Here is a 21608-nt window from a genome sequence, read left to right as displayed (position 1 = left end):
TTAGTTCTATGGATTATCAGATCTCTAGTGCTGGCTAAGTTAATAAGTCGCTCTCTATTATCATTGATTGTCTCATGCAGGCTCTCCTTTCCTATGGTGGGTTTAAACACTTTAAAGCACCGATCTTTGACTATTTTAGCCTTAAAATGTTCAAGAGAGTAGATATTGTAAACGGATATCCAATATTAAGTGTATACTTCAACATTTTCCTCTGTGAACTGAAGGGTAGAAAAGTTAACCTTTAGTGGAACTCCTCCCCTCTTATTATTTGCTTGACGAAATGTCTCTTTCAGTTGCAACCATTTTTTCAGTTGCAACTTTTCTGACAAAGAGTATATTACCGAAATTGATGCAATTAAATTTTGGTAGTTAAAAGTCGAAAAGCGAGGAGATATTTTGTATTAATTAAACAACAGTCGAAATTTTACGGATTTCTTCTTTTTTTCGCGATAAAAGTCCGAAGAATGGAAACATTAAGTGTTTAACTTAGGCTCATTCAGGGCTTTGTCGAGCCCAGAATAGATCAGGCCTGAAATGAAAATGGCAACTTGATAGAGTCGGCCTTTAGATTTGTAAAGGAATAAATTAAATTTTTAAGACCCATCGAAAGAGCGATGGTGGCAAACAGTTTATTTATATAAGTTAATAACAATATGAACATTTTTATTATGGAAAGAAACGCTTGTGAGGTTGCCGACGGGGTAAAAAAAAGGAAGAGGACAATTAAAATAAAGTCAACATAAACGAAAAATGTGGGTGATGGTGGGCAATAGGCGGAAGAGCTTGACAATTTAACTCGCTTATTTTGAGCCGAAGTGAATGCTTTATCCAGCGAATAAATAAATCTTCTCGAGTAAATCCGCGTTGTCGGACGAAATAAAAGTATGAAGTGGAAGAAGGAAAATTGTACTTGAAATTAGAGTTTGTAAAGAATTTTATTCCAGAGTTTCCTTTTTCCATTTATTATTTTCTTCTCTTCAAGTAAAATTATACCTGATTAGACCGCTAGAAAAATCTATCTTCTGTAGAAAATGACAACGTATCTTGAACCTCACCAAAGGATGTTTATCTAACTGCTAGACAAAATTGCAGTATATGAGACTACCTTACTCACGAGAAATTGATCACCTTAACAATTCGGTCATACACTTATACACTTGACAAAATTATTATTGTTTCCGTAAAATATTGTATTATATACAGATTGTATTTACCAGTGTTTCTCAACCTCTAACGAATCGTCGCTCCCCTTCACCACAAAATTCCGATGCCGAAAGCCAAGGCTAACGCCAAATTCGTACTGCAATGAATAAACTAGTGACTACAATAATGCTATTATTAATTAATTATTATATGATATAACGAATAAAATATTTAATTATTCTTAATATAATGTTTTACAATATCGCCCAGAAAATTGTTTTTTACTCCCCAAAATATAAATTGTTACTAATCGCCCCCTCAACACAGAAAAACGCCCACTAAGGGGCGATATCGCTCCCGTTGAGAAACACTGGTATATACAGATAATCTCAACTTATTTTTTTTATCGTGAAACTCTTTACACTTTAACTTTATATCATAATTTCAGTTCGTTCCGTTACCGATAAATCGGTTTTTACTGTTTATAAAGCTATAAATAACTAGCACGTATATACTCTCGAATAGAGAGGTCTTGTGTCGTCATACAAGGACTATTTCAGACTAAAACAATTACACCCATCTAATATCCCAAATCTGCATTGGCACATTCAAAAATCATTAAACGCAACGGATTTTATCGTATAACCCTAAATTTTTATAAGTGCAACCTTTTCGCGAAACACAAGTTGGGCATCCCTGGTCTATTAAGTGATCCACTGCATAAAATCACTTAAAACTGTTGATTGTGGATCGGTGCCTGATCAATGGGCTACCAAGTAAAGTTTTACAGGTTTCTTCATGTCTGTAACACCTAAATAAAGACCAGTTTTTGTTAGCACTCCCAGGAAAATCCCCTTTAGCAGATTTCCCACATGTCGCATAGCCGTATACAACCGTTTACCAAACCGAAAAGAAAAAGAATTAATTTCTACAATACATGTATGAAATAATTTGATTTTAAGGCACTTTTCTAAAGTACAACTGTTGAGTATTATTGTTTGACCGATTACCGCACTTCCTCTCTGTTATACGTAACTACCAGAAAAGTAAAAATTAAACATTTCTAACTGTTATGTCGGCAGTTATAAATGTTTGAAACTTAAAATCTAGAAATGAATTTTTCGATTTTAAAATATAACTTGGATGGCCCAAACGGACAATTTTTATTGTCATTATTTCAACAAAAAAAAATCCAAATCAGCAGACAATTGGATCTGTAGTGGTTTGTTGGCGTTTCGGTTGTGAAGAAAACGTAAATTTAGTGTGTGAGGATGAAAAAATAATAACTGAAAAGTACGAAGAGCTGCGGAACATCAATTTGACTTAGTTTGTGCCAAAATAAATGAAGGCACAAATTAAGTACACAGAGACTGAAAACTCCCTACGCCATTTATGTTATCGATTTTAAAGTCACGTAATAAATTTAAACCAATCACAATGAACAACTGTGCCAAACTCGGTTACAAGGAACCGCCGTCGAATACTTATAGCGTCATGTTTTTCTGACTTCACGAATGTTTTGGTTAAATTTATTTTTTGAGATTTATATTATTTCTAATTATAGATATTTGTAAGTGGAATACAAAGAATATAGAAATAACGATTGTGTACATGAATATATTTATTTTAATACTGTATTTAATACAATCTGTTTTCTAAATGTCTTCTTGCATATTTTGCATTGATGCATTTTCCTCCTGGGAAATGAACATACTCTTGATGAGTTTGGAATTCGAAACTGTTTTATGTCTTAATAAATTTTCTATTGATTGATTAACACGGTTTTACTTTTAAATTCCTTATTACAAACATTACACTTTTCAATGTTAACTTTTGAATGTTCTTTTAGCGTGTTTTTAGTCATAAATGGCATGCTACAAACATTGTATAAATACATATTTTCATGTATAATATAACGTCTGAATAAGGCAGTTGGATTGGTATAACGTTTTTTACATATGTCACAAACATACTATTTTCTATCGCTATGACTAACTTTATGACGTCGGAAATAAGGTTTTGCTTTAAAATATTTGATACATATATCTCAAAAATATTTGTATTCATCGCTGTGTATATTAACATGCCGTTTTAAACCAACATTTCGTTTAAAACGTTTGTTACATACCTGACAAGTATAGTTAAATTCATCATTATGAACTACTTTATGATGCCTTAAATAATGTTTTGTTTTAAAACGTTTGTTACATACCTGACAAATATACTTAAGTTCATCATTATGAGTTTCGTGATGCGTTTTTAAAACCTTTTTTCGTTTAAAACTCTTATTGCAAATATCGCATTTGAAAGGACGGTCTTCACTATGCGTTACTTCATGATCCATCAATTTATAGTTACTCTTAAATTCTTTTCCACATATTTTGCAAATATGATGTATGTGTATTCTCTTGTGTCTTGCTATATTGCCCTTAACAATTTTATTACATACCTGACAAGTATAGTAAAATTGATTATCATGAACTAATTTATGAAGTTCCAAATTCTGTTTTGTTTTATAACTTTTGTTACATACCTGACAAGAAAAGTTACGTTCATCACTATGAGTTTTGTGATGCATTTTTAGTTGATATTTCAGATTAAAACCCTTATTACAAATGTCGCATTTGAAAGAACGTTCTTCCCTATGAGTTGTTGTTTTATGCCTTTTCAATATGCCTATTGATTTAAAACTCTTATTACAAATGTCGCATTTGCAACGACGTTTTTCACTATGAGTTTCTTGATGGCTTTTCGCGTGGTATATCGATTTAAAACTCTTATTGCAAATATTGCATTTGAAGGGGCGGTCTTCACTATGAGTTTTTTGATGGTTTCTCACGTGGTTTTTCGATTTGAAACTCTTATTGCAAATATGACATTTAAAAGGACGATCTTCACTATGCACTAGTTTATGACTTAACAAAATACCGTTAAGCTTAAATTCTTTTCCACATATTTCGCAGGCATGAGTTCTGTGTATTCTCTTGTGTCTTTCTAAATGGCCCTTACTAACGCCCTTACCGCAAATGTCGCAAAACACGTTTTTCCGTTTGATATTAGATTTTTTACCATTTCTTGGAGATAAATTCACTCGATTCCCAGATGGGTGCATACGTAAATTTTTGTAAGAGATTTCGTTTTCATTTACACTTTTGTGTTCTTTCATGTGTCTCAGCAAAAGAAATTGCCACAAAAACTTCTTATTGCAGGTTGTGCAGCGAAATGGTTTTTTACCAATATGACAGAACAGATGTGTTTGAAATATTGTCTTATTTGCAAAAAGCAGTTTACAAAAATAACACGAAAATATTTGTTTAGAATGAGATGAAAACATAATCCTGAAGTATTTCCTTTTAATCTTATTATGAAGTTTTTTGCATTTTCTATTGGAAGGAACGTATTTCTTCGTTTTCATTTTATATTTATAACGTTGTTGCGTTTGTGAATTGTGCTGAAAAAAGTATTCCTGAATTTGCTCTTCCTCCTCCACTGAAAGAGTAAAAATAATATAATAAATTACCTATAATATTTTAATAAATAAAACATAATTGCAATATTAAGATATTAGTGCTGTAGTTATATTATTTCTCAAGTATATCTATGTTTTTCATTAAAAAGCAAAGCATCATTTGTTGTTTACACAAAAAATATGACATTTACCATTTTACAATCATAAAGTAATCGATTCAGCTTTAATTTCTTTATCGGACATTTAAATGAGTGTGAAATATTAAATTTTTTTATTTTATCTGTTTTTACTTATGTACTTTGTTTCAGTTGTTATAACGAAAACGTAGGAAAAATTGTGTGATTTTAGAGAGGGAAAAAGTCATTAGAATAAAGGAAAGAGTACCACACCAAAACTGAATCGTTAAATCACTAGTCATAAGTTGTAATTTAATGATTCTAATTATTCAAACGTAGTTTTTTAAGTTCAAATTTATATTAATAAGATGTAAGTAGTTACTTGTAATTCTCAAATATCTAATCCCAGTTAAATGTATGACAGTTGAAACTTGAATGCAGTTCTTCAGCTGCCCCCTGAATAATACTACATCAAAAGGTCTGGACTAAGTAACATGTTACTTACTTTGGATCTTCATTTCACTCTTGTTACTGTTTTCGTCCGGAGTGCAAAATTCATTGTTGACAGGCTAAACAATATGCAAAGAATCACTTATAATATATAAACTAGTAACGAGTTACTCAACTCTTCCAGCAAAATTTTAAAATTTAATGGTTCTGTCTGGAATAAAATGTTTTTCAAATGAAATTTTTAACTATTATAGAAATGCAAAGAACTAAATTTTAAAAGTAGGAATGAGTTTTAAATAAAAAATTACAATTGCTAATAACGAGTAAAATCATCGTTAAGTTCGACCCTGCTGGATATACACACGACCCTTATTATCTACCCACTTTCTTGATTTTTAATCACAAAAATTTAATAGCGTCAATTTCGTCCAATATCAATATTTAAATACCAGTGTAAATTGCCAGAAATGTAGACAATTAAAAATAAAATAAATCTGGTATTATGTACTATGCATAACAAAATAAAAAAAACAAAATAAAAATCAATTTTCACTATCTGATTATTTGCAACATTTCAGATTCTACACCAAAAACATGGCAAAAAATCGCGTGAATATGTCTGTGTTAGCATGTACTGTACATTGGCGTGTATTTAATTTAATATTTCATCATGAATTCAAGATTAAGAAACGAAATTTAGTACCATGCGTTGAGTACAGTATAAGGAGCATTAATGCTATTAAATCTTGGTAAATAAACGTCCAGGAATGAAGATATAAAAATGGTAACGTGTAAAATCTCGACTGGTATCATAGTTAATGAAGATTTCATGTGAGTAGCATTTATAATCTTTTGTGAAATTCATTTCTACAATTAAAATTAAACATTTCTTCATTTTATAATAATTAAAATTATAAAGACATTTTATAACATATGACGGCACAAACAATTTTATTTATTTATTATGATTAGCAACATAAATGTTATTTTTTAAATAAAATCTGTTAACAGCCAGGAAACTTACGCAACTCGTTGTTAGAATTTTTCTTATGTAAAACATATTTTTAATTAGATACAAAGCATAATTTCATTCAAAGCATAATTTCATATTAGTGATATTAAACTACGTTTTCAACCATTCAGAAAGCTAATTTAATATTAAAATTTCACTGTAAAATATTTGGAAATTTGTATTACTTACCATTACCTGTTCGTTATCATCTGGTACATGAACAACTTGTTTACAATCTTCAGTCTTTACTTCAATCTTTAATTTTTTCAAATCAACTTTACATTCTGATTTTATACCGTGTTTTACATCACAATTCTCTGTTACTTCTTTCTTGATATCTGTAGTGGAATTTACAAAGTTTTTGTCTTAAAGGATACTAAGAAAAGCTTGAAATATAAAATAAAACTGAGCATATTTTCATTAATTAATATAACGATATTAAATTAGATGTTTCACTACATCATTTATTTCTGATTACAAACCGAAAAGTAATGATCACGGCGAATTGGTGAAATAAATTATAATAAATATGATTAAAAACTTAATTTCGTTATTAAAATATACCAGCAACGAGTGCTTAATTTTTCTGGAAACATATAAAATTACTTGTGGCGCCATTTTTTATCATATTTTCTTAAAAATATCTTTTATCAAAATGATTAATTTTATAAGTTCTATAAAAAAAAATTGTAAATGAGAAAATGAGTAAACGCGTCGTTAAGTCTGAAGTTTATAAATAAAAATATTCGGGGGTGATTATTCTTTGACCGTCTTTCCTTGTGTTATAGGCTATATAACAGCCGAGAAAATAAAACTTAGTTAAAGTGTCAAATAACCACCAATTTAAAAATCTTCAATTAAAAATTTACAATCGTTACTTTTTACATTTTATTTTCGTAGATGTTGTAAAATATCACAAAGAAGTTATGTTAATCAATAAAAGTTCCATGTTCTGGTGTGTTTTTCATTTCTGGACGTTCTGACACTGCATTTGAACAAAAATAAAAAATATCTTACAAAATTTAGACATCTGTACTATGTACTGTACAGTGAATTACGTATCTGTGTGTCACTCCTTCACACTTCGTTTCGACGCAACCAATGTATGTTTAGACTAAGTGTACAGAGATTTATTTTCATGGCACTATGAGTCAAGAAATATCCTGTCCTCATGGCATTCCAACATTTCTTAGAAGCACATATTGCTGAGTTCATAGGTCAACAGATAACATGTTTTAAATTAAATACATTAAAAATATGATTATAAATTGCAGTCCGACATTGTGACGATGTCATAATAAATAATTGCTCGTTTCACTGAAATTTAGACTTTTCTCTGTTGTAAGATTCTGATTAATTGAATTAACAATTTTAAATCTATCAACTGAATTAAATGTTATTGATTATATTAATTAATTTAATTTAATTAACTTCTACTAAAATACTTATTCACTGTACACAACGAATTCGCATCGTTTTTGAAATGTTTTCATTTCCATTTACATGAATAAGAATTTCTTTAACTATTATTCTTATTCTTATTAAAATCATTAAACCTCTTACCTCTTTCGACTTTATAATCAGAATGAGTCCAAATAGTGAATCCGTTTGTGTTGTTTGTGTAAATTGGTTCTCCTTCAATATTTATCTTAAATAATAAAAGATTACGTTATATTATTACACAGAGTTATCTTTATAGTAAAACAAATGAAAAAATTATTTAAACTGGAGTATAAAAGTACGCTTACTGAATAAATTTTATTAAAAAAATATGGCCTACTAACTACTTTTAATGGTAGTGCCTGTCATCTATTTAACACATTAAAAAAAATTTTGAATTCAAACAATGTGACTTCCGGTTTGCAGCAGATAAACGTAGGGGAGATCGGGGCAAGATCGGCATGTTAAGCTTTACTTAAATTTTGTGTAATAAATACTGCTGTAAACTGAAAAAAAAGCTTTGCATATTGTCTATTGGAATGTTACCTTACTATAGAACTGGTTAAAATCAGTTTGGAAATAAAAATAATTAAAATAATTACAACTTTACAAGAAGAGAGAAATTGACGAAGTTGCCCCGGGTATAGGGGCAAGATCGGCAACTTCTCTCTTTTTGTAAAGTTGTAATTATTTTAATTATTTTTATTAAAGTTGCCCCTGGTATAGGGGCAACAGTAATGGGGCAAGATAGGCACGTATATAAAATTATGTTATTAACAATGTATAAGTTGGAATTCACTATTAAAACAAAGAAATACAAATCCAACACCCATTTAATATTATTACAACGAAATGCAAGTTCAAAGACATATATACATGAATAACAAATGCAAACATGTTTTCATTTATCATCTGTTTGATTTTTATCCTTTGCTTCTAATGTGGCTTTATGTTGCCGATCTTACCCCGCTAGTCATGATTTCGAAACATTAAGTACAACCCTGAGAACAGAATGCCAAGCCACGATCTGGCCACGTGAATAAGTTGAAGTTACATCCTTCTAACAGGAAAAGTAACTTTCGTTATCATGGAATTATAACAAAACCTGCCAATTCAATATAAATGGAAAAAAAATATTATATGGAATTGAACGAAAATGAAAATTTGCTTGATAATTCAACTACGCTTGTTGGAGAACAATAAAAACACTACACTCAACAAGCCACCAATAAAACTCAACTGCCTAACCTATAACCAAAGTCTCCTTTTAATTTGTTTTTTAAAAAAAGCGCTTGACAAACTTGCCCCGCATGCCGAAGTTGCCCCGATCTCCCCTATACAGTTCATCGGAGCCTCTTGCCTAATTAAAAGAATCTGAATATATAAATAATTATTTATTAAGAAACGGACTGAAATTTAAAAATAGACTTATAAATTTTCACTTTGTTTAGTACTAGCAGACTCCGCCACGCGTTGTTGTGGCTCAAAATGTATCTATTATAAATGTATAACACTTCCCCCGTGGGGGGAATTTTTCGAAAAATTTCTTCTTACTGTACATTCTGTTGACGTAGTTTATTAAAACGCAATCAAAAACCCAAAAACCCGCATCTAAAATAGTATAATAGAAGCCAAGTTATTCACGCTAAGCCTTAATCCTGTCTCCTCGCAGTGGGGGAAATTTCGATATGTATATTACCGGTATATAAAAATACGTGCGTATTCGAATGCAGCGTTGTGTCAAAATTTCAAACGAATCTGTAGGAACAAACAAATATTACATTTTTATTCATGTAGATAGATAGAAGATGATCTGCTTTAGTTCATTTTCCAGAAAAGCATAATGCCTCACAGAAAAAGAAAATTTATGGCGTCGTACTCGTAGCGCCATCTGTTGGACATAAAAGCCTTAATTTAGATTATATAGTTTAATTTATATGAATGTTTAACGGAATAATATACAACTTATGTCCACCCTGAAGTTCCATTCTAAATATTGGTGAAAGAATTTTTGAAATCGGATGAGTAGTTTCGGAGATTACCTGCTGCATACAAACTTACTTACATACATACTTACAAACATTACCTCTTTATAATATTAGTATAGAAGTATAGATGTACGACTGTTCGACAGTCCTTTTTTTTTTATTTTGACAATACGGATAGGTGAAAGTCGAGACCAGATATGAAAAACAGGCACAAGGCCCCGATACAAGCAAGAACTTCCGATAAGAATCGTATGTCACGTTATTTCAATTCAGAAAGTTTTCTCTGAAAGAAGTTAGATACGTAAATGTCACGACTCTATAAGTAACACGGGAAGTATAATGTACACACGGACAAGTCACTACTAATTTGATAATAAGAGCATGTATTTTTTAAATTAAATAAAAGAAAAATATAATAAAAAATGCAGCTCGGCATTGTGACAATGTAACAATAAATATTTGCTCGTTGCTTGTCTTTTCTTTTTTGCAATTATAATAAGTTTGAACTACTCTTACTTTCAATTAAACTACAAAATTTCTCTGAATAACGCGTAATTTGTCTGAACAAAAGTATTATGGTATAATAAAAAGTCTAGCAACCAGTTGCGTTACTTACTTGGCTGTTATGGGATTTTATTTTGAAAACCACTTTTTAATTATTAAGTATAATCTATATCTATATATATATATATAAATAGACGTGTGTGTTTCTATATTTCACTTTTCCGCAAAAACTACACATCGCACATGAATGCTGTTGGTATGTGGTAGTAGCCTCAACTCTCCATTCGTGCACTATGGGTGTTGCGTCTCGATAGCTATAAGGGTGCTGGAGATATGAGGCTGAAAGTGGTTAAAAGTGGTTTTCTATTTCGAATGTTATGTTCGAATTTAATTCGAACAATATTCGAATTTGAATTCGAAAATAAAATTCGAATATCGGTTCGATTATAGAACGATTGTAAACGTTCCAGAAACGTTCAAAATAGTTCGTTTGACTAAACGTGAACAGGAGACGTTCAGAAATAGAATCGGGACCAGGTCTCTAATTAGACTGGAAACGGGGGACCTAATTCTTGCATTCTCTGAAAGCGGATAAGATTGGCTATAATGTAATTATCTTAAAAAGAATGATAAGATTCGAATATAAATTTCCAATGGATACGTCGTATTATAGAATACGGAACAGTTTCAACGGATAAAGTATTTGAATTGCGTAAAGCAGCCATATTACATGTATTCTCGAATGCCTTTACAGAGCAGCAACCTTGCAGTTGAGCTTGTGCAGTGGCGTAGCGTGGGTGTCAGCCGCCCGGAGCGGAGGAAAATTTTGCCGCCCACTTACTTAGGTATCTCAATTTAAAAGAAAAAAAATTCAGTTTCGTCACAGAATATGTAATAAAAAAATTCCGTGGTAGTGTTGTCACCTTTTTAAAATCGCTGACCCGGACGGCAGGTGAGGTTTGTTCGAACAGAAGTTCCGAACGCATGCGTATATCATTTTGCAACGCGAAGAATAAATTGCAGTGCATGCCGGTTCTAAATCAGTTACAGTTAGCGACTAGGGAGACTCGAATACGAGTAATTAAAGTGACCTAGCTATATTGGATATTGGAGGTGTATACGATTACGAATGAATCGTACAAGAAAAAAAGGGGGTCGACAGGTCGTGCACAATACCATGGACTATCCAGGTGGTAATACTATTCCGTGCTCATTTCAATCGGTCCGAGTCGTAGGTGGACGAAAATATGAAATAAAATGGTTCAAATTCTTACAAGATATTATTATTATTTATTGTGAAATTTTGCAGCCCCCTAAAATGTGCCGCCCGGGGCGGGCGCGCCTCCCCACGCTACGCTACTGAGCTGGTCTAACGCTTTCAATGATTTTATCCAGGTCTGGCACAGCTTCCCTATCATCAAATGTCACCTCACCCCTCTGCAAATGACTACCTCTATCTCTCCATCCTCTAGACCAGTGTTTCTTAACAGGGGGGACTCGGCCCCCTAGGGGTCCATAAGAAGTTTGTCGGGGGCCGCCAAATTATGCAGAATTTTCTTTCAGAATATAATAAAAACAAAATTGATATATAACCGAATATCGTATTGAAAAGTGAAATAAGAAAGTTAAAGTTTTCGTATTTAGTTTTGTTTATTTATTTCTTCCTACATACATCTTTGTTAGTACAGAAGAAATAAATGCAAATATATTACTTACACAGCAGTATTTACTTCTTTTATTCCAAAGTAATTCTAAGAAACTATTAATGCTTGGAATTCCAAATACAAATTTGTGTAGAATTTGTATCTGGAATTCCAACATTGCTGCTGAAAACTATGAATAGCAGCAATGCAAAATTTGCTACCGTTTTCAGCAGCAATGCTAAATTTACTGCCTTTCGCCAGTACATATTTTCGAATATTTTTTGTTTTTTCTATGAATTTTAAATATTTCTTATTTTATTCTTTGTTAAAAATTAATGAGTTTTTATGTTTGTTTGTCTTGTTTGAATGTTATTTAAATAGATAATAAAATAATAAAGTTATGCTTTACATTTATTATATAAAAAATAAAGCAATAATGAAAAATCAATTTATTATAGATAATTTAACAAATATAAATTATTATTTAAAAAAGGGTATCACAAAAAAGTTATGAAATGTTTGGTGGACCGCGAGTATAAAAAGGTTAATAACCACTGCTCTACACCAGTGTTTTTCAACCGGGCGATATCGCTCCCATGTAGGCGTTTTTCCATCTTGAGGGGGCGATTAGTAACCATTTATATTTTGGGGGAAGAAAAACAATTTTTTGGGCGATATAGTGATTAGATATTTAAAACATTATATTATTTAAGAATAATTAGATATTTTATTCGTTGTATCGTACAATAATTGAACAAATAACATTATACTAGTCACTAATCTATTCAATGCAGTACAAATTTGGCGTTAGCCTTGGCCCTCGGTATCGGAATTTTGAAGCGAAGGGGGCGAAACTATGTAACGGTTTTACTGAAGGAGGCGACGATTCGGTAGAAGTTCAGAAACACTGCTCTAGACCTTTCACAACGAAACTTTAGTAGCATCAATGCCCCATATATGCTAGCTTCTATGCGGAATTTCATTCCTTTATCTTCATCCTGTCCTAAGATATTAAGCGAAATAGACATCAACACACACACACATTTATATATACGAAATCAGTTTGGGTTTTTGGGTTCAAAAAGCCTCAAAACGTGGAGATTTGGAAAAAAAATAGGAGGGTCAAATCTGACACAATTGAGTTACTTTTCCTTGTTATGAAGTTATAACAACAGACAATGTAAAACGTACAATTGTGGACAACGTAACTTCATATAATAGCAACAGATAAATGCCAGTCGGCTATAATATATACACAACAATATACGAGTAACAATAACAATGTACGAGAGGTGTTCAAAAAGTATCGAAAATTTAGTCGGCAAAAATACATTTATTGATTTTGAGGGACAAAACTCTAATCCCTTTCAAAATAGTCTTCTTGGTAATGTATACACTTCTCCCAGCATTTTTGCCATTGCGGGAAATACTGCTGAAACGCATCTTTTGGAATGGCCATCAGCCGGTCCGTCGCATTCCGCACGATGTCTTCACTCGACTCAATTCGTGTTCGTTTCAGCGGCATTTTCATCTTGAAAAATTGTCAAAACTCACACGGAGCCATGTCGGGAAAGTACGGAGCTTGATGAACCACAGGAATGTTGTGTTTCGCAACGAAAGTTTGAATCAGATGCGCGGAATGAGCGGATGCGTTATTACGATGAAGTTGCCAAGTTTTGGTCGACCACAGATCCGGTCGTTTGCGTCACACAGCATCAGAAAGACGACGAAGGACCTCCTGGTAGTACTCCTTTGCGATAATTTGGCCTTGTGGTGCGTACTCACGATGCACCGCCCCACGAAAGTCGAAAAAACTGTCAACATGACTCGACATTGCTGCGGACCTGCCGCGTATTTTTTCGCCGCGGGAATCGTTTCCGAATGCCTGTTGAATTTTCTGAATGGTTTCCGCTTGGGTATCGCCAAGCTTTTGGCAAAATTAAATGCAATATCGCTGCACACGTTGTTCAGTCATTTTTCAACTTACTGGAATCTGACGAGCGCTCACTAGACGTCCACACTCAGGCCGACTGCCTGCGACTAACGCTTCCTGCGGGCAAGAAAAAATTCAAGACAATGCATGACTATCCCCCTAACATCTCCACCGAAGGAGGCCTCCCGCGCGTCATTGGTTTACGCGAGAAAAATAAAAGTCTGATACTTTTTATACATTTTTCGTACAAGTAAAACATTTTAAAGACAGTACGACAATTAAATTCCGTCAGTAAAAAAGGGTTATCCATTTTAAAACGAAGACCGTGGCCAAGACGTCAAATTTATATATAGTAAAGAGCCTAAATGAGTTTCACTTAAAATCAAAAATAACGTAGCTGAGTTTAAAGCTCGTGGGGGTCATTATTTATTTAAATGTACTGTTTTATAAATATATATTTTTCTATTTCCCACCTTATATTTTAGCATTTCAATTGTGTTTCTCGTCCTAAAAGTAACACCGCGATCTTACGATAAAGTACTTTACACTCACCTCTAATGGTTCTGACTTAATTGTTTCATAAAACTTCACATCTGTGTTAAATTCTTTCTCGAAATTCTTTAAATCAACTTCGAAGTTTTCTTCGATTCGTTCGATTGTAAAATCCGAATAATTAGTTTCTAACTCTTCTTTTATCTTCATTTTCTCTATTTGCGATATTCTCTTATGTCAACAATCTGTATTCAATGAAAAAATTAATTAATTAATAAATGTTCATTCGAAATTTAAAGCAAGCAATAAGGAAAGACGAGTAAACTCGTTACTATTGTTTCCGTTGTAACAGTAAACAAGGGTGCACCCTCAAGGTTAACTGAAGTGATTCAAGTGGTAACACGTTAGCTTCCGGCGCACATAGGAAAAAAACGGAAAAATTCGAAGACGAAGAGAAATATCTCTGATTTAAAAAATAATTGTGAAAACCTTAAGAAATGAACTATATAAAAACTTAAAAAAATTCCAGTAAAGTCGTGATTAAGTCCGTCATGGCGCGTTTCTATCAGCGAATAACCGTTCTTCTGGTAGTAACGTAAAAATAAAATCACGTAATGTTTTAATGGCAGAAAGAACGATGCAGTTACTGAGATGACTGACATTAGAATAAAGACGATAAGATAACAAATTTAAGACAAATTCTACACAAATAATCACATATAATTTATTTCAAAGGAAAAAACAAACGAATCTTAGTCGAAATAGAATTATTTATCGACAGATCTTGATCGAAGTATAAGCGTATTTTGTACACCAGTTCTTTTTTGATCCAAGAAAATATCTCTAATTTAAAATATTCGACAAAATTTTTTAGTCAAATAAAGCAAGCCATAGAAAACAAAATTTGTAAACACGTCGATAACGTCAGTATCGGTATCGTTCGCCATCTTGAATACTGTACGCACGCGCCGAAATGCAATTAGATTGCCGCTTGTGTGGTTGTGCAGCGCGTCACCGCTTTTCGTTGCCGCGCCACGAGTGAATCCACCTTAATGGAGATACATATGACTCCCAATAACTCTACGTTAAATCTTCGATATTTAATAGCATCAATGACCCTAATGAAGTGGAAAAGACTTAGAGTAGACCCAGAAAGAGGTGGATGAACAAAATAGCTGAAGACCTAAGAAAAAGGACTCACAATGTAACAACGGAAGACCTAAGAAAAAGGACTCACAATGTAACAACGGTGTTTGTCAGACGAGTGATAAAAACGAGGTGGGTTCTAGGAACAATATTTATTCATCGTATATTACGTGGGTTTCGTAGCTACGAACTATTACGTGATTTGGTGACGCGCTACCTGTTGACTTCTATTAACTTTGATTGTGCACCACCTTTTTTACTGCTACAACGAAAAGAAAAACACTGAGTTTACTTGCCTGTTATCGTTAGGGTTCTTTCGTACTATGGACGACTGCTTCGACTGGTCCGACTCCAAGACGTGTTGCCATGGCAACAGCAGTGGGTCGACGGAGGGGTCGTTTCAATAGGACAACTTTAAATTCATGAGTACGAGGGAAAATGTTACGATTTTGAAGTGAAAAAAGTCAGCCAAACTCTAAAGGATCCACCATGCCTGCATATAAAAACTGTCAAACAAACGTTAGTAAGACAGTTGGCTTTAAAATCCTTTATTACGTTATTAAATTTAGATTTATTTAATTCTTTTTTACAACTTATTCGTTATGATTTGCGTGACTTCACTTGTGTAATGAACTGGGCTCAGATTTCAGACCTGTAGAATCCTGCTCTAAACCTTTTGTTAGTCTGTTTTTTTTTTTTTTAAATCTGATAATAAAGTGAGAATCGTAAATTTTTCTACCAAAGGATCTATTAACAGTAGTCACGTGATTTTTTGAATTAAAATACAGTATGATTAAAAATGCAGTTAATATAAAGGATTTTATACCTGAATTACTATGAATAATTAAAAATAATACAATTGAGTCGATTGCCCTAATGGAATCGATAAAACAGACAAATAAACAGGACAAATTTGAATTAGGGGATCCCACGTGAAGTGTTGACTGCAGACATTTTCCTTCGAGGATTGTGGGGAGGGGAGGAGTTGACCTTCAGTAGACGTCCGTTTATTTCATTAAATTTTCTACAGTTTATGCATTTTATTTTATTTATTTCAAAATTTCTTGTTTTGTTTCTACTTATTGTATTTATTATTCGTCGGCGAGAATTATCACACAAACTTACGGAAATTATGTTACAAATATTCATTTTTTACAATACAATTTAATTAAAATTATTAAATAAAATTTAATTTTTTTATTGATTTAAGAATGAAAGATGGAGAATTTAGTTTTGGTGAGAGTGTGAAGTTTTTCACTATTAAAATAAGGTAAATTCATAAAAATATTTGCTAGTACTTTGTTTCATTATAATATGACACTTTCTACGAAATCCTGGACAAAATTAATAGGTAACCCAAACAATGAATAAAAACGGGACGGGTGGCAACACTAGAAGTGGGAAATAGAGAAACATATATTTTTATACAGTATATATTTGTATAAATAATTGCCCCACGAACTTTAAACTGAGCTACGTAATTTTTGATTTTAAGTAAAAGTCTTTTCGGCTCTTTAGAATGATATTTGACGTTTTAACCACGGTGTTCGTTTTAAAAAGGGAACTTTTATAGTTTCGGAGTACGGTTGTTTGAAAGATTTTCTTCTATAAGGTGAATCGATTCTAGAATAACTTGACTCGAGCATTTCCAAAACAATTGGGTATAAATTTTGGGTATAATCGATATAAAATATGCTGTAAACAAACTATTGTAGGTATACTTACTGAGTGTGTACCGTTGCAGACGCCATTGCTTAATTAAGCTTGTTTTTGTCGCGGGGTGGCACATCGTTCGACGGACGCGTACGAAGCGTGTCACGTGACATTTGTGGGTACTGTTCGGTCACGTGACTACTCATCTCTGACCCGTTTCCTGATGACTTTTTTTTTTTTGCGAAAAATTCGCTGATCTTTGGAAACATCTCGTGATAGATCATAATATACTATATTATTTTTATTGTAATTAAAAACGATTTATTATTATTATTAACTGTTTGAAACAACATAGGTAAAACCACTCGCTAATGACATTAATTCTATCATAATAAGCTTAACAAACTTAAGCAATGGAATTTTGAACGGTGTACACAATGTAAGTATACCTACAATTTTTTTGTTCATAGCATATTTGATATGAATTATTTCCAAAAATTTATATGTGTTTTGGAAATGTTTGAGTCAAGTTGATCTAAAGTCGATTATTTTTATGGAAGAAAGCCTTTCAAACAGTCGTGCATCCTTAACTATGTAGACAAGTGCCTAAAGCAGGGGTGGCCAACCTTTTTAGCAGACGGGCCGAATTTCAGAAATAATATTTCCTGCCGGGCCACGCACCTAAATTTTTTTTTTGTTAATTAAAGTAAACAAGCAAGCGTGCTACAGCTTCAACCACATCGTTGCTTTCCAGTAGGTGAGATCGTAGTCAAACACTTGCCTGGTTTAATGTAAAAAGAAACAGAAAAAATAGGTATATTTATTTTTTTTGAAGAAAATAAAACATAACCGAGAATCATTTATTTAATAACCGAGAAATATATCTATTAGACAATTTTAAAATATTTAAAAGTGAGACATCTCACTTTGTTTTACAGAACTAAATGCATCAAAATTGATCTCGACTGATGTTGTCGCTACATGCAAACAGTTTTCCAAGTGAACATCAGTAATTTGTGTTCTCACTTGTGATTTGATGTACTTTTTGCGACTAAAAAGTTGTTCACATGCATAAGTGTTTCCAAATAGCGAAACCATCGACAGAGCATGTTTGTAAAACGCAGGATATTTATCCTTGTACAAATATATTTTATAGAGCTCTTCCAAACCTTCTTAATTAACGCTTCTAATGTTCATTTGGTGATATGTACAATAAAGTTAACATTTATGTTCATTTGACCTAGCTCCGCGGGCCACAACACGACTCCCGACGGGCTACATGCGGCCCGCGAGCCTCATGTTGGCCACCCCTGGCCTAAAGGATAACCAGAAACGTTTGCTTTTTCTGTGTTTTGGGTTTAATTTATGACGTATTTTATTAAAAATAATGATTATTCAAGCATTTGCGAATAACACTGTAAAGAAACAGACGATTTTAATCCAGAAATTATTTAATTATACAATTTTTTTCAAGTTATGTGTAGTGTCTATTGAATTTTTATATATTTGTGTTCATAATGGCTTATCGTAATATTGTAGAAGTAAATTTGTTCTTTTACGGCATCTTCTGCCATCAACAGCATAACACGTTTGTAAGTCTCTAACAATAATTTCCCAAGCTGCTTTTGGATTTATATAAACCACTTGTTAAGGCAATAAATAAAGCATTATCTTTTCTCTTCTTTTAATACTTAACTTTAATAACTAAGAAAACTTACTTACAACTTTACATTCCACGTGCAAACTTAAAACTAACAGGTGGAAACTCGTCTACTAACAACTTTTTTAAACCTCTGTAAATGGCCCTTTGACGTAAGTAGCTTATCGCTAATGTCACATCGTAAAGTTTTCCCATTAGATACTTTACAATTTTTTGATAATGATAGCGAACAAAGTTTTGTGTGATTAATTTCACTTTGTTTTCAGTTTTGTGTTCTTTCGTGTGTCTTTTCAATAGAAATTGCCAGGAAAATTTCTGATTGCAGATTGTGCAGCAAAATGGTTTTTTTAATTTTTAATTGGGGCCGGAGACTAAAGAAAACAATAATTTAGAAAAAAATGTTTAATTAAATCTTATTAAACATTTCACAAATTTTCATTTTTGTATCGAAGTCTTTAAATAATTATTGTATGATATAACGAATAGAATATCTACTTATTCTTACTATAATGTTTTACTATATCGCCCCAGAAAATTGTCTTACACTCCCCAAAATATAAATTGTTGCTAATCGCCACCTCAACAAGAAAAAACGCCCACTGCGGGGCGATATCGTTCCCGTTAAGAAACACTGGTATATACAGTAGACTCCCCTATACAACGGGTTCCTATAGTTACGATTCCCATAAAACTGCGAAAAAATTGCGACGGTATCCGTAAAAAACGGTAAAAACTCCTATAATTACGTAAAACGTCATCGGGCAGCGGAACTTCTTTTTGCGTCGTCAAGTGTCACGTTACGGAAAGATTACTATCGTCTGTATAGTATTATATATAAATTATATATAAATTAGGTACTGTATATATAATTATATATTAACTTAATTTATTGTAACTTTATTATAATTATATATATACTTTCCGCCGTCTAGCGCCACGCTACGGAGAGTTTAGGCTAACTATCGTCTGTACAGTATGTAAATTAGGTACCGTAAGTCTAATACAGTACTGTAATTTTATACATTTCTTGTGAAAGAAACATTTCTTATTCAACGGCGATTAAAATTATTTATATTAATGATGTCTCCAAAGTTCAACGAAGTTTTCGCAGAAAAATAAGTTATTAGAAATCGGCCGCTGTTTGCTGAGCTGTTCCGCGACGAAAACAAGCTTGAGCAATGGCGATGTCGAATGGTGCACACTCGGTAAGTAATCCTACAATTTTTTGTTTATAGCGTAGTTTATACGAATTATTCCCTCCCAAAAAATATACGTATTTTGGAAATGTTGAGTCGAATTAGTCTAGAATCGATTAATTTTATGGAAGAAAACCTTTCAATCAGCCGTAGTCCGTAAACTTCACACGTGTCGGGCTGTGATTGGAAAGACTCGTAAAAAATCGGATTCCTAAAGAATGGAACGTATCTATGATCTTATAGGGGGGTCGACTGTATTTCAAACTGTTTCAGTTGGTAGTTTGAGTATTTCTGCTTTTATGTGCATGATGAATTAGAGATTAAACAATGAGTTTTTATTTCATACCGACCGATGGGTTGGTCAGATCCAAAACGGTTGCGGCCACATATTGAGGAAGGTTACAACAAATTAATAAACACTGCAATTTCTAATCAAAATTTGTTGTAAAGTAGCAGTTGACTACATCAAAATAATTGAGAAGTTGCGGCCGAAGTTTTCATCAATAAAACGTTAACGTCAAGCGCCGCCATCTTGTAATCCTAGAAATTTGACAATGACGTTTGGAAAGTGGCGAGTAGAAGTTAGACTTAAACATTTGCTTTCTCTGTGTTTTGGGTTAAATTTACGACGTAATTTATTAAAAATAATCATCATTCAATCATTTTTGAATGACGATGTAAAGAAATAGAATATATTTTAATCCAGAAATTATTTAGTTATTCAATTTTTTGGAAGTGATATATAGTGCCTGTTGAATTTTTATATATTTGTGTTGATAACAGTTTATCGTAATACTGTAGAAGTAAATTTGTTCTTTTATGGCATTTTTTGCCATCAACAACATAACACGTTTGTAAATTTCTAAAAATAATTTTTTAAGCTGCTTTCGGATTTATATAAACCACAACTTTTCTCTGGGCTTTCACTACGCTAAATTACTTTATAAATAACATAGACTGATTTTGTTACAGATCTATTTCATCAGTAATAGCTTTTTTAATGGACAAGATGAAAAGTGAAGACTCTCGTATATAAAATCACAGAATACTGATTTGTAATTAATAAGTGTGTAATGACTTTTATATTACTTTATCGACTGTTATATATAATAGAGGGAAAGTACGACGATCGGTCACAAAATGACTCCCCAAGATTGTAAAAGCCTTACTGTCCTTAAATTCTAATGTTATTGTTAATTGTCTACTTGGACTTTACTTATTAATAGGACTTAATACTGGTGTTTAAAGATTGGCACAGCAATGAGAGTTAGTTCAGGAAAGAACAAAATTTCTTTATTATATCACCTGTAGTAATAATTTCTGTACACATATTATACGTGTTTCGGGCTAGCATGCCCCTCATCAGCAGTACTACTACCATACACTAAAAAGGTAACAACAATAAAACAAATAAGTTACAGTATAAGTTTAAAAAATTTTTCACATAGCCATAAAAAACAATTTAAAAATTTACAGTGAATACATATTCCAATCCCGCGTATAAATTTTCTTGACATGACTTTCTATGAACAGACTTTTACGTGTGGGAAGGTTTTAGAGCAGTGGTTCCTCGAAATAATTTACATATTTCAAAATAATTATTCTATTTTCTTCGTATTAATATAATAAATATACTAGAAGATATGGAACAATACGGACTTCTTACTTTTATTATAAATTTTAAGTATAACGTGTATTAAAGATACTTAACATTAAGAACACAAATACTTTTGTATAAAGGGAAATAAATGTATTGTGTATGT

The 21608-nt window shown here is 32.3% G+C and overlaps 1 protein-coding gene across 1 annotated transcript; it reads right to left on the bottom strand.

The window, feature by feature from the left end:
• Window positions 1-2997: 2997 nt before the first annotated feature.
• LOC111639385 (zinc finger protein 708-like) lies at window positions 2998-16118 on the bottom strand. The gene is made up of 6 exons (XM_023385259.1): window positions 15633-16118; window positions 14251-14435; window positions 7754-7838; window positions 6380-6528; window positions 5234-5297; window positions 2998-4632 (listed from the first exon to the last, which is right to left on the bottom strand). Exons 2-6 carry the CDS (start codon window positions 14398-14400, stop codon window positions 3191-3193), a joined length of 1890 nt encoding a protein of 629 aa, XP_023241027.1. The 5' UTR covers window positions 14401-14435; window positions 15633-16118; the 3' UTR covers window positions 2998-3190.
• Window positions 16119-21608: the final 5490 nt, after the last annotated feature.

Source organism: Centruroides sculpturatus, unplaced genomic scaffold (genome assembly GCF_000671375.1).
Source record: "Centruroides sculpturatus isolate CEXI.00-Female unplaced genomic scaffold, Cexi_2.0 scaffold1242, whole genome shotgun sequence".
Lineage (NCBI taxonomy): Eukaryota > Metazoa > Arthropoda > Arachnida > Scorpiones > Buthidae > Centruroides > Centruroides sculpturatus.
Note: the sequence above shows the minus strand (reverse complement) of the source record. Positions and strands in the feature narration are given on the sequence as shown.

What these genes read in the sequence shown, in the direction of transcription:
- LOC111639385 (XM_023385259.1), bottom strand. Translation starts at nt 14,400, where the DNA reads ATGAAGATAAAAGAAGAGTTAGAAACTAATTATTCGGATTTTACAATC. An exon ending in ATGATAACGAACAGGTAATG is followed by an intron (nt 5,298 to 6,379) that starts GTAAGTAATACA and finishes CATATTGTTTAG; the next exon opens with CCTGTCAACAATGAATTTTG. An exon ending in GAGTGAAATGAAGATCCAAA is followed by an intron (nt 4,633 to 5,233) that starts GTAAGTAACATG and finishes TTACTCTTTCAG; the next exon opens with TGGAGGAGGAAGAGCAAATT.